Source organism: Aptenodytes patagonicus, chromosome 1 (assembly GCF_965638725.1).
Source record: "Aptenodytes patagonicus chromosome 1, bAptPat1.pri.cur, whole genome shotgun sequence".
In the NCBI taxonomy this organism is placed as follows: Eukaryota; Metazoa; Chordata; class Aves; order Sphenisciformes; family Spheniscidae; genus Aptenodytes; species Aptenodytes patagonicus.
This window is the reverse complement of record NC_134949.1, coordinates 93,836,929-93,850,341: the sequence shown is the minus strand read 5'-3', so window position 1 is coordinate 93,850,341 and position 13,413 is coordinate 93,836,929. Positions and strand designations below refer to the sequence as shown.

General features: G+C 47.3%; 2 protein-coding genes across 9 annotated transcripts in view; one reads left to right on the top strand and one right to left on the bottom strand.

Moving 5' to 3' along the window:
• Positions 1 to 1,432: 1,432 nt before the first annotated feature.
• Positions 1,433 to 9,529, bottom strand: LOC143155846 (uncharacterized). 3 transcript variants are annotated; one of them, XM_076328822.1, is made up of 4 exons: positions 9,410 to 9,529; positions 5,224 to 5,667; positions 2,674 to 2,814; positions 1,433 to 1,545 (listed from the first exon to the last, which is right to left on the bottom strand). In XM_076328822.1, exons 1-4 carry the CDS (start codon positions 9,474 to 9,476, stop codon positions 1,541 to 1,543), a joined length of 657 nt encoding a protein of 218 aa, XP_076184937.1. In that variant the 5' UTR covers positions 9,477 to 9,529; the 3' UTR covers positions 1,433 to 1,540. The 3 variants fall into 3 exon arrangements, with proteins under 3 accessions (XP_076184937.1, XP_076184936.1, XP_076184938.1); XM_076328821.1 differs by having other exon boundaries at positions 1,433 to 1,550; positions 9,410 to 9,528; XM_076328823.1 differs by having other exon boundaries at positions 1,433 to 1,550; positions 5,308 to 5,667; positions 9,410 to 9,527.
• Positions 9,530 to 12,856: 3,327 nt separating this feature from the next.
• Positions 12,857 to 13,413, top strand: part of GRAMD1C (GRAM domain containing 1C) — a 55,264-nt gene continuing 54,707 nt past the window's right edge. For 5 of the 6 annotated variants that reach the window (XR_012996271.1, XM_076349050.1, XM_076349042.1 and 2 more), the window contains exon 1: positions 12,857 to 12,931. Coding sequence is in view for 5 of the 6 variants with exons in the window: in XM_076349050.1 (XP_076205165.1) it covers positions 12,857 to 12,931 (75 nt within the window). In the remaining variant the exon portion in view is untranslated. Of the gene's footprint in view, positions 12,932 to 12,999; positions 13,078 to 13,413 lie in introns of those variants that run through there. The other variant, XM_076349033.1, reaches the window with a different exon arrangement.

Genomic DNA, 13,413 nt, shown 5'->3' with positions numbered 1-13,413 from the left:
AGAGCTAACAATGATGTGAGAGAATTTCTGTCAGGCCAGGGTTTATGGGGAGGGGAGACAGGGTAAAATATATGCTGAAGTAAGGATAAGATCCTGCTCTGATCACTGCTTTTGCAGGAATGGAGGGTTCGGCCTGCAGTGCAGGGAGAACACATTACCTGTCACCAAATGGCTTTTTTGTCCTTTCACATTGCCTGACCTTCAGCGCCCACACATTTGCACATGATCTGGAAAATATGTAGAGACTTCTGCTGGACTGGTTTGTAAAAAAAAATAAATATCCATCTCTGTGAAAAGATACACTGGCCTTCGAAGACCCGAGGCATGCCAGTCTGGAAGTAGAGTGACCCACTTTATTCTCCTGAACCTGCAGGAGGAGCGGGGACATCAAAGAGGGAGGATGCCTCCTTATTCCTTATTTGTGCTCAGAGGAGTTTTGCTTCCTACCAAAAGGAAAAGCAGAGTCTGGCCCAGGGCAGGGCTCCATCCTTTCTTGCGGAGCATGTGTGTGTGTGCATGTGTTTCTTAGCTTACATAGCCAGCTGTCTTATCCCTCATGTTCCTGCCTCACAGTACCAGGTACTGTGGTACTGAGGTACGTTCAAAGGTAAGCAGAGTTACACCAGGCTATTGCCGGTGCAAGGCCAGCAAGGGTTTCTGACTTTTACTAGTTGGCACAGCCATACTTTGCAAAAGAACATATTGCTTACCTGCCACACACGCTTCAGAGCTGACATGCTGCTCTCCTGTACAGGTATTGGCATATCCCCTGGTCACTGACCACCTGCGAATCAGTTATTGTCATGTCAGGAAACTGGGGCTGTGGATAACATTAGTCACGTAAGCAAATCTTTCGTCTCTCCTTTTTTTTGAGGGTATTAGAGGCTTATATGGAAACACTACGTTTCCTTCTGGCGGGAGTAAACCAAAAATCCCATTCTTTCAGCCAGGGGTAGCTATGTTCAAGTGGGCCTTCTTTGCCTCTTCGTTACAAACCTGTAGGCTGGAGCAAGCCAACAGGACAAAAGCCTCTATACTGAGAGGTGCAGACAGACGGGAGCCATGGTTGCACCCCAGAAGCAATGCATTCGATTTCCTTGGGTAGGTGTTAGCAGCTGGGGAGCTTGGGGGGGCCTGGGCAGGTCAGGCTCCTTCTGTCTCTTCTGAAGCGCAGCTGACAAACTTCGAGTACCACCTTTGAAATAAGAAGTAATGGCAGAGAAAGACCCAAGGTACCTCATCAGAGTCTAGATTCAGAGATATGTGGCCAAACTAAGTGGGGTTTTGGCAGGCGGTAATACAAATTCCTTTACAAAAGGCTGTTTTGCTCCTCGCTGCAGGAGGATGCTGAATACGCCACTGTGGCTGTCAAAGCTGCAGGAAAAAGTAACAGACTAACAAAAATAAAAATGCCAAAGACAACAGGTACTGAGGCGAAAGCTTTTATTCCATCTAGAGCTCCATTTTTGGCTTACAGGGCATCAGAAGTTGTTCCACCTGTAGGCTTTGCATCTTCCAGTGACTCCTGTAATGCTGCACCTCAAGCTACGCTGAGCGAGAAGGAAAGGAGAGAGAGCGACAGAGCGATACAGGGTTAGTACGACACAATAAACTCTTCCAAGGCTTTCTGGAAAGTAAGGAAGTTGTGAACTCCGTTCATGCAGAGGATTTGCAGAGGGATGCTGCTGCGTTGGCAGCATCAGCCTGAGGGTGCGGGTGCGCTTCTCAGCACGGGCTGGAAGACCCTCCCCGGTAAGCGGGGCAGAGCTCCTGGCCGTGTCCCTGTCCCCTCCACGCTGGCCATCAGGTGGCGGCAGCGCTCCAGTGAACGGCAAGACCAGCGCTTCCTTCACCCCTTCAGGGATGGGATTTTTTTCAGCAGGCCGAGCGAGATTTTTGAGTGCCGGGAGAAGAGGTGCAAATCACCCGGCTCCCCACTGAAAGCAAAAAGTCAGCTGAGCTCGGCCTGAAACGCAGACCACATCTTGGGTTGAACAAAATGGGAACTAAGCTTGTTTCAAAATCCAGCCTTTAGTGTCAGTCCATTCTAATGAGACCAGCTGACAGAGCTGGAAAAAACAGGTGAGCTTTCAGGTACGTCAGCCTCTTCCCGGGTCATTTCTTTGGCTCATGTGGGACGAAAACATCTAGTTTTCCCAACCTGATCATCTGATCTAATAAAAGATATTACTGGGCTTTACAAACCACACCTCAAACATACACTTAGGCCACCATAGGCTTTCTGTACGCGAGCATTACAAGAATATGGATGTAAGAATGTAGGTGGTGGGAGGAAGATCCATCCTTCAGCATAAACCTGAAAGAACCGAAGGAGACCCAGGACTTCATTAAAAGGAGAAGTGGCATCTCATTGAACAACTCTTTGCGGAAAGTGGCAATTAAAGAAGATCCTATCATTTTGTTTATAGGTAACTTATTAGGCCCATGCATGAAGCTGTACCCAAAGAACTATTTAAAAAAGAGATGGAATATAGAGTCAGCCCTGTCAGAGTTTCATCCACACTGCTTATTTCCTGAACCAGATGCCTTGTCTGACCAGAGGTAAGCAAATGGCTAATTCCTCCTTAAGTTAAAAAAAAAGTACCTTTGGAAATAGGTGATTGGATTCATCTTTCTAGCAAGGGATTACAGATTTTGGTTTGTGTTCCTTACCTTGGCGAGAGCCTTGTCTCATGCAGAGGACGCACCTCCTCAGCTGTGGGGTTAAAACAATGATCAGAACCACTACGCCCCCGATACCAGCCGCCACAACCCCAATGATGGTTCCAATGGATTCTTCTATACCAAACAAGCCTGGGGGAGAAGGGAAGGTAGAGAGAGTAATGTAAGATGTCATCCAGGCAAGTATGTGCAATGCAGCCAGCACGTTTTCTGCAGTGGCTGCAGAGGAAGCTACTTATTATGATATCGATTATGCCCATGTCTTGTCTGACATGAAATCATGGGCTTCTACATGGGAGAGGGTGTATCGCACTATGGAGTTATTGATTTTTTTCATTCCTTTGTAGGAAGTTGCTATGCTTTCTGGGGATTTAGGGATAGGACAACCCCATCTCCCTAGCAATCTCCCTTAACAGCTGGATGCTATTGGGATGGCAAAAGATGCTGCTGCCTGAATTAATGGGACTCATGCCTGTACGCTTTATTTTCAAATGGAACAAAATACTTTGACAATTTTGAGAAAGTCATCAGTCTCCCTGTCTACCTCCAAAGGAGACAGCACCAGAGGGTGGGCAGAGCTCCACTGAAGTCCTTTCTATGATTTGATGCTCTTTGGGACTGTTGCATGTCAGAGATGGGATAATCCCATTTTCTTTGAGATAAGAGCATGTCGGCATTCTGGCTTTTTAATTTGTCAGGACTGAAGGATGATTCAGGAAGAGCCTTTGGTCAGGTGAGCACAGTAGGATGGACTGTTACAAGGGTTATGGGACGTAGCATGGAGCGCATCTGTCCTGTAGCGTCGCGGCTGCAGAGTAGGAGTGTCTCTTTAGAGAGGGGGAACTGGCTGGGCAATGGCGCAAGACTGATCTGATCAGATTTTAAGTGACTGCCTCGCGCTCATGGTAGTCATTTTGCCACGTGACTCACCCAGGAAGGGTAATAAAAGAATGGTTAAAAAGCCTTCCAGTTTTATCTACAATTACAGTACGATCAGGCATTCATTACATATCTCTGTGTGGTTGTATTTAAGCTTCACTAGAAAATTTGGACAATTTTGCCACCATATTCACACACAGATTTCCAAGCATCAGGCCACCCATTCACAGGAGTAGCTGCTACTCCGTGCTACCTAGCCAAATGGGTGGGCATCCAGCAACTCACCAGCAAACCAGCTGTAGGTCATCAGTAGGAAAACCACCCCCTTCTCCCACATACAGGGAGGTATCCTGTAGCTTAAATCCATTTGTGAGGCTGCTCATTTCATCAGGAAGGTGAGGGCAATGAAGGTGCTGTAGGACCATTACTTACCTTACTCCAAAATATACGTCATTTGCTTCCCGTAATGGACACGTTAACAGAGTCAGCTAATTTCTTTTAATTTTAGATAAGTTTTTGAACAGTCTGGATTTGTGGCACGTAACATTTCTTTATGAATTATATTTCTCACATTCTCTTGTCCCTTTAATTCAGGCGTAGTGCAGAAATTATATATTTAATCTTCTCGGGAACACAGAAAGGCAATTACACCGGCCAGGGTGCAGACATTGCAAGAGTAACCTGCGCTACTGAGACTATGAGATCAAGCCAACGGGAGACCTCCTCAGACACATGACCAAGCCCTTGCAGGGGGGCATGGTTTTCTTGCCTTGTTAATGCTACGGTTTAAATTGAGTAGTTCTATAAAAGTTAGTAAGGGAAGAACTCAGGCTCAAAAGGGCAAAGGCTTAGTGAATCTCGGTGAGCTAGAAGCTTTGGTAATGAATAAGGGAGAAATGGCACTTGCATAATTTACTCTTGACACAGAAGGTGCTATTTTTTGTTAATTAGATAATAAGATAATAAACCGTCTGATGTGTTGATTTGTTGGGACTGGAATGTGTTTAGCCTACATAAAAAGGAAAGCTGCTTTGACATTTCCAGCTGATAAAGGCAAAGCAAGTTATCTCCTTACTTAATATGCCTAGTGTCTATTTGTGAGGCTAAGAAAACATAGCATGGCACTTTTAATGCTACTTTGATTTTAATGTGAATGAAGTTAAGCAGAAATGATATAATGTGATCCTCGTGTTTATTGTGGGATTACTTATTTCATCCAGATTTAAGGAATAAATATGCAAGTTAGTGGGTTGGAAAGAAATAATGTCAAAAAGAAGGAGTTTGGAGCTGTTCCCTGAGACGGTATCTTGACACCTGTCACTCACGGCGGTTCTGCCAAACAGAGCTGTGAGTACAAGATAACTTGTCTAACTTTCATTCTTGGCACTGACTTTGATTTTAGTGATAAAATTATTCCTTCTTTTTTTTGTTGTAAATGCCCCTCCTGATAATAATACCTGTGTGACTGTTTATAGAGGCAAGCCAATCAAAATTAGCTGGCCTAAAAAAACCAGCAAGAAATGCTATAGCGCAATTACACTCCATGACACCAGGCCCTACCTGCTAGAGGCCAAACAGGACAACTTCCCTCTTTCCGCAAGCGTGTAGACCCGCTTTGGAGGAGAAAGAGGGAGAAAAGAAGTAAATAACGTCAAATATTACCCAGAGCCCTCCTGATCCTGAGCTTTGTGCCATCTCCTGTCACCACCTTCCCGTCCGGAAGTGTAACCTCACAGAAATAAATACCGTGGTCACTGGTTGTCACATTGAGGATCACCAGGGAGGCATCCCCTTGGGACAAGTCTCCACTCATGAAAACCCTGGAGTTATTGGGCAAGACGGTCACATTGTTTTCTAGCAGGTCCATCTGCCCCTTTTCATCTTCTTTGTACCACTTCACCATCAGGTCAGTCAGGGAGGGACGTCGTGGACTGTTAAAGTGGCAATTTAAGACCACAGTTTCACCCTCTTTGGCTTTTTCCTTGGCTGGTGTTTGAGTCACCAAAAGGTGCCATGGCTCAGGTGTTGTCAACAACGAAGGCTGTGCTGTTATATGAGTTACAGCTGCATTCTCCTTGCTTGCACTTCCACCGCTAACACCAACATCTGTACCAGGAAAAAGAAAGAAGAGGAGGGTTAAGGGTGATAGGATGATAAACCTTCCAGCTACTCCTGACCTCTAACCAGCACGAAGAATGGCTCCTGGAATTAGGACTTGAGGGTAGTCACTATTATGACGATAGGGATTTTTTTCCTAGTTCCTGCTTAGATTATGTTCATGTGTACAGATAGGTCTTTTCCTGATCCTCAGTTCCTTTCTACTGCCATGCTAGAGGAAGACTAATGCCATTGTCCAATGGCTTTGGGTGAAATTTAGAGTTCATTCAGCCACATTTCCACCTGCAACACTAACCTCTTTCTTCCCACGCCAAAAAGTCTCAGGGCCTGACATTCCCGCCTCAACTGCTTTTGAGGCAAAGCAAAAAATGCATGTACGCTTACACACAAGCAGCTCTGTTCTGACAAATACAGTGAATATGTGTTCATCCTAATGCAACTGCCTGCATCCCAAAATATAATGTGAGCTTCTTAGAAGTTTTGGCATGCAGTTCCAGTTTCAGGATAGGAAATCTTGAAATTGTGGGAAGAATCTCCATTGCCAGAGACTGAACCCCCAGCAGATGCTATCAGCGACGTGAGGGACGGCACCTTAGCCTTCTGCGGGTATCGATACTGAGGGTGACATCTATTCTCTGTGAAGGGACCACATTGTCTTGTTACTCTTTGTTAGAAAAATATGGACAACACACCTGTAGTAGAGATTTAAACCTGCCTTCTCTCACTCAGCTGCTAATCATAGTATCAAACAGCCTTGAGCTAAGAGCAGTGTGAGTGGGCCTCATTTCTGGAAACAAGCCTGGGCTCAGAAGATGAGAGGAATAGTTGCTGTCTCAAAAAGAGGGAAAAACAAACTCTTAAAAATAAGCCAACAGCTGTCACCAAGAAAGAGTTCAGACCAATTTTTGGAAGAGTTTCTTCTGTTGTGTTATTTTCTTCAAGTGAAATAGTCTCCCTTCATACTACTCGGTGCCCTCTCAAGTACTGCAGACCATTCCACAGTGAAGGTCTTGATTTTCCATTGTCTTGAGTCTTTCATTCCATCCAAAGCCTGTGAAAGGCTATTGTCTAGGTCTGGTAAAGCTTCACAATGCCAATAGCCTCTCTATGCTCAGGGACAAATGTCTCAAGGGAATGGAAAACCAAACCCCTTAATGATCGGTTTGAGAGTTACTTGAATGGCTCTTCTAGGCATGTACGCAAAATCACAGTTGTATTCATAATTATTATTATTTATGACTCATATGGGAGTAGCACTGACAACTTCTGTCAGACAGCAGGGCTCTGTTGTTCTAGGTGCCTTATAAAAGGATGGTGTACGGAGCTTACAGTTTAAATATCGGATGAGAGATAACTCATGGATGCAAAAATATAGAAAATACAAGCTGGCTATGAAACTAGGCAACAACTTAGCATATGAAACCCCTTCAGAGCTGTTTGGTACTCCGTGCTTTTACCACAAAGTAAAAATTTTGGCCTTGTAACTGGAACACTGATACATGGGAATTGGATGCCTGAGAATTAGGTACCCAAATATTATTGTAGTTTTGGATCCAGTCCCCTAAAATGAGTAGTCCTTATTAAAGATACTGGATTAAATATTATCTTCATGTTCACACATTATCCTACTGATGAGCCCACTGGAGCTTCTCGGGGGAATCTGAGGTCCAGTTTTTCCCTTTCCAGTTAGGTAACAGTGTATCAATGCAGCAGTCATAAAAGTTGAAGTATCGTGAAATGTACTTTGGCGGAGTGCAAAGTATAGTTGAAATACTTGACAAAGCTGATGGTAGCTTGACATACTACAGTCTTTGTGCATCAAATATCCTGATGTGATATATTTGGTTATTCGTTAGAGTGAATTTGAGCAGTTTTGTCATGAGTACTCTTTTAAAATCTCTGTTCATTAACCATTATCTCCACTGGATACTGCTGCTTTAGCTAGAGCAGTATGTGCTACTGCTGTCTTGTTTTCAAGGAATGGCCACAGAATTTCTTCTCCACTATAGCTATTCCAGCCTTACCATGCACACCCCCTGCAACACAATTATAATTTTTATTCCTTTTAGTGATGTAAAAGGTATCGTTTTTACACAGTCACTTAGTGGCATAGAGAACAAAACCAAGCAGGAACAATGTGCTTTGATGTTGCATCTGTTCAAAACGAGTTTTATTTGCACCTCCTATCATGAAATAACTGGCCTTGTCATCTGTGTTATCCCCCATCTTTGATTCAATACATATCATGTAACTTACAGCTAATTAGAAAAATCAAAACGCAAGAGGAGTAGGCTGTATTGTTTCACCCCAGCTCTGTTTGGGGGCTTCACTGAGAACGTCACAGCACGGACTCTTATTTTTCGTTCTTCCTTTCCTTCTTTCTTTTTCTTTTGTGAGGTTGCAAAACTGGAACATACTAGTTCACTGGTATTCAAATACACAATGCCCTTATCATATTGGCATCTGGGAGCATACCATGCCAAATGCCTTGTTGACTCTGCTTCAAAGCTCTTTTTAAGTCAATCGCTTCATTAGCAGAGTGATGTGTAGGTCCCCTGTCATGCGGGTTGTAGGGCTCAATCCCCGATGGAGAGGAATGCAAGGCTTTTTGGTGAAAGCACTTGAGCTAGACAGAGTACAGAGAAATACAGCATGGATGATCTTGTCTTGACCTGGAAAAATGATTAGATGATCTAATAGGTCATTGTCATATGAAGTCGGTAGTTCACGGCCAGTTTTCAACCATGAGGGGAGAAAGCTCTCTGGGACTCCCTGCAATGTGACAATGTGCTCCACATTTGCCAGTACTAACAGGGCACCTACTAATCCATCAGCCTCCCCTTTACGTAATCTACAGGTTGATACTTTCCCATGTAAGGCCGTATTGTTGGCTGTGAATGAGAAAAACACAAGGCAGGCTAGAGGAGGTGGGGTGACAAAAGGAAAGAATAAAATATACCTGTGCTCTCTTCCAGTCCTGGAGCCTCTAACTTACTCTTTGGTGCCTGGAGTAAACCCGAGCAGCCCTGCAAACTTCTTCTGCCAGCTGCCAACAGCATCAGCGAACCAAAATGGTGGGTGGAGGTCAGTGCAAAATTTGACCTTTCTAGTTGAGCCTCCTCTCCTTTGTTCACACTCAATAGATAGAGGAGAGGTTGAGGGCAAATAGGGCTCGATTTCCAACCCACATAAAAATCCTCTCATGCTGGAATGACCATCTTTCAGATGGTTTTGTTGGCTTTAGAGCTCAACTTCACACTCAGCTGGTGCCATGAGAGTGCTATACAAGCTGTATCCAGCTCCCAGTCGTCTATGATTAAGTGATCAATGACTGCACATTGCTTTTCTTAATTTATGTGACTTCTGCCCTGGTCTGAGGTTGGCTTTCACAAATGGATATGAATAACTACCTTGTGACGATAACCGGTTGCTAATACATCAGAGAACCAAAATAGAAATGAAGCTTCTAGCAATGATGATACACAGCCTTTCTTCTTGAAAAAGACAGGCAAACATACTCTTTCTGAACATTTCTATTAGCTAAACAGGAATGTATCTATAAAGAAAAGTATGGTTTAATGCAGTGCACACTACTAGATATAGTTTTCCTGCATCCTGAGGAAGCCCTCAGCGGAAAGTTGCTTTTTGAAATAAAGAAGAGAACCTCTCAAGCTAAACTCTAGGAATAAGCTACATTTCTTCTAATTAAGGAAGGTGGTTTAGTACTCACCCACTAGCAAGAACAGGAGGAATGAAGACACTGCAGACCTATAGAGCTTCCCAATGTGCTGGCTCATAGTTGCTGAAGTATATGGCCTCACCGTCTCTCCCTCCGGTAGAATGGGCAAAAAAATATGTGTGTGTTATTGCAACAGGACCTCACATTCTGCCTAGTGAATGTCACACTTACTAAAGTTACCACAGCTTCGAGCTCACAGCGCTCTGCCTGCTGCCTGGACGACAGCCACGTTTGAAGTGACAACAATGACTTCCCGGGGGCTGTTCTGATCTCTCCCAGAGAAGATGCCGAAAATGCTCTGAGAGCAGAGGAAAGATAATCTGTTGTTTTTCGCTTTGGCCTTGTATAAACCAGAACTTTGGGCTGAGTACAGAATATCCAGATATTCAAAAGGAGAACTCTTCTGCTGAACCCTTCCCTAGTGGAGGTGAGAAGAGAAAGAGCATTGGCTTCATTTTCTGAGCAGCCAGACTCCTATCATCCTAATGCACCGTGAAAGGAAGTTACAGGAATTCAGTATCTTTGTGGCTATATGCACACGGTGTTTATAGGTAAAATGTATTCCCCAAAGTATTTTTTTTCAGTGTAGAACAAATCCTTTTTCACCAAAAGTTGATTACTTAAACTTCATTTTAAGTAAAGCTCATCTATGCCACCAGGGTGGAAGGGAAAACTGCTAAAGCGGGTAGCCTATCTGCAAAACTAGCAGGTGTGCTCTGGAACAGAGTCTGGGTTTACACAAAGGTACTCACAAAGCACTGCTTTGTGGGAAGAGCTGCAGCAGCCCCAAACCCCCACCCGTAGCACCCAGCCCTGCCAGCTGTGTTACCGCTGTACTGAGCACGTGCCACTCTCGCTAGCTGGCTGACACCTCTTCCCTCAGCTACAGGATCAGGGATTATAGCACACCTTATCTAACGATTTTGCATATCTTTAAGACTCTTCAGATAATGGAATTGTACTTCAGTATCCAGTAAAGACTCAATTCCATATCCATTAAAACACATACAAAGCACAATTCAGCTGAGAGAGGCATGAATATTTCTGCTTTTCTTTGCATTTGAAAGCAAAAAGGAGCCCCAAAAAGCCCCCACCACACCATAAGGAAATCTGTCATCATGCTACTGTCATATGGCTTTCTTGAATGCGCTTTTAATAAATGCTGTGATCTGCATCTTTGCATGTGGATGCTCCACAATAACTGCTTCAAGAAATTCCACATCTGACTTGCAAAACTCTGCTGACCAAACGTCAAGAGGAACAACCCATTCCTTGAGTGACCACTTGCTGCTCTAGTTTTGATGTGGTGACACCTGTATCAGCGAAAGCAGGATAGGCTAGAGGGATTATGGCTAAAGGAACCTAAGAGGCAAATATTTCTTCTCTGAAATGGATTGGGAGAGTGGGAAGACCTGGGATTACCAGGCAGGAATCACTTCGAAGTAAACTACGTATTAAGAAGGGCACTGGGACCAAGAGCAACATAGCACTTCAGTAGAAAGCTGGAAGGTAGATTGTGAGGGTCTTCTGAAGGAAGTACTACCAAAGCGTTAGTGAGCAAAACCAAAATATCTATGAAAGGAAGAAGTTAGAGGAGTCAAAAACAATCAAGAGTTTGAAGAGGGAATAACCAGTAAAGTCAAAGGCACCTGGCAGATCAAGAGGAACAGGGACCGAGTTACTGGCTTAGAGTACTGGCTGTGACTGTGTGTCGGAGAAGTCAGAGTGGGAAGATGGAGCTGGACCAAAGGCATTCCAAACAGTGTCTGATTTAAACCCAAGTATTTGGTGTGTTTCAAGTGTGTTGTGATGGACATACTACCGTTATTCCTGCAAATGCTGTTTATGTTCATTTCATCCTGTAATAACAATTCTCTTGTGAATCCTCCATTAAATAGGACATGCCTGAGCAAAACTGTCAGGCCAGCCAGCTTTTAACCGAGGGAATACAAAGGGGTTTTAGTGTTGCTGGCAGCCATCAGTTGAATGTGAAGCTTCTCCCACTTGGATAACCCAGTATGATTCAGAGAGAAACTCAACTTTTGGACAAAAAGAAACGTAAATTGATCTCGAGTGTTGTTGAGAAAAGCCTGAAAAATTTGAGCTTCAAAGGTCTAAATCAAGAAAGCAAGCAACAAAAATGAAATAAAACACGCTTTTTTTTTTTTTTTACACTGTCTTGTAAATTTTGGAGACTCGGTGGTGTTACAGCTGTCCTGTCTGGGCTGATGGCTGGGAGCAGACATCTGCCACAGAGACTTCTGTCACGTTTGCTAACATATCAGTGGGCAGATATCACAGGGCCCAGAGATGTCCCTCAACCCACCTTCTGGGGAAGCAGTGAGAGAAAAGGGATAGCAAGAAGAAACAGCGCTGCCACACCAGGCTGCTCTACTTCTTCTCTTGGCCATCCCTCCCTCCCTTTCTCCCTCCCTCCCTTTTCATCATCTACCAGCCAGCCTCCCAGCAAGGTACAGGTTTCTTTTAATGTCACAGGGCTCTTTTTTTTCCTGCAAGGTGTCCTGAGGGCACAGATCTGCAACCCATCATCGCTCCAGCTGGGTCCCCTGATTTGAGGGGCACCGTTTGGTGCTCACTTGGAGCCCAGCTTTTCAAACCCCTGGGTGCCCACAGCGTGGGCAGAAACCGCTTGGTGCTGCTCAGCAGCTTTAAAAACGAGAGCCTGGGTTTCCTGAGATGAGTCCCGCACCACCGATTTCCTTTATTTTTCACCCCATCCCCTGCTCGGCCTGCAGCCAGCCCGCACCGCAGCGGGGCAGAGGCAGGCCTCCGCCTGCTCCCCTGGAAACATCCGCGGGGCAGGGCGGCACAGCCCTGTCCACGCACGCCGGCTGAGGACGCGGGGTCTGGCCCTGGCCGGCCCCTCAGACCGCGGCTTCTCCCGGCAGGGCGTCGCGTCGGCAGCGCTTGCGAGCGGCCCGACCCGGGGCGCCTGAGGAGCGCGCAGCTGAGGGCGGGTTTTTCTTCCCCTCTCTCCCCCTAGGTGTCCCCCTGGAGCGGCCTCTCAGCGGTATTTTCCGCTGAACCCCAAACCCCCCTCGTCAGACTTAGGAACCGCTTTCACTGCCCGGACGCTGTTTAACCGACTGCCGGGGCTGTGCGCAAGGGGAGGGCGGTGAGGCGCGGGGCTTTCCCTCAGGAGGAAGGCAGCTAACACCGCCCCCCCCACCCCCGACTCCCCGCAGCCAGGAGTTTTTCCTGCCACAGTCCTCAAACTTTGCACCGGCTCGGAGGCTTCGTAATTAACCCTTCTGGAAGCCACTGAGGGGTTTCCTGAGCTGGCCGAGGAGGGGATCAGAGGCGCCGCGGCCCTCTCCGCCCCCTCGACGGCTTCCCTTCCTCAGGAGCGGCGCCGCTTGCCCTTGGCAACCGCCTCCCGCCTCGGGTCCGCGGCCCGGCCGGCGCCTGCCCCTTTAAATGGCGGCCACGGCCCCGCCGTGCGCCCCGCTGAGGCAGTTAGCGGTCGCCGCGCCGCCCTCGCCCCCCTCCATGGTAAGCGCCGCGGTCTGCGCGCTCCCTGCCAGCCCTCGCCCGTCCCTCTGGCCCCGCCGGTGGGCTCCATGCCCCCGGCCGTTGCCCCACCGCGGCCCGCCGCCGCGCCGACCCCCGGGCGAGCCGGCCGCCGGCGGGCTGCGCAGGTAGGTGCGGGTGGCGGAGCCCCGCTCCTTCCCCCGGGAGACGGGATGGGCGGGCCGAGGCCGTGGGGCTGCCCCGGGGGTCTGGCGGCGGGATGGCCCCCGCGGGCAGCGCTGGGAAGCACCGCCCGGGGGTGCTGGGCCGCCGCGGTCCGCTCCGCCGCCACCCCCATCCCCAAAAGTTTTTTTGGGGCGAGGCGGGCACGGCCGGGGGGTGGCGGCGGCCCTCCGGGCTCGCGAAGCGCCGGCGCTGTGGGCCCCCGGTGAGCAGGGGGCGGCCTGCATCCCGCGGGGCTGCTGCGGCGCCCGGAGGGAGGGTCTGGGCTCTCGGGTGCCGAG

Excerpts from the sequence above, each read along its gene's own strand:
- LOC143155846 (XM_076328822.1), bottom strand. The coding sequence starts at position 9,476 with ATGAGCCAGCACATTGGGAAGCTCTATAGGTCTGCAGTGTCTTCATTC. Across the intron at positions 5,668-9,409 it reads CCTCCTGTTCTTGCTAGTGG|ATGTTGGTGTTAGCGGTGGA; the intron begins GTGAGTACTAAA and ends TTCCTGGTACAG. Across the intron at positions 2,815-5,223 it reads CAGGATCAGGAGGGCTCTGG|GCTTGTTTGGTATAGAAGAA; the intron begins GTAATATTTGAC and ends CTTCTCCCCCAG.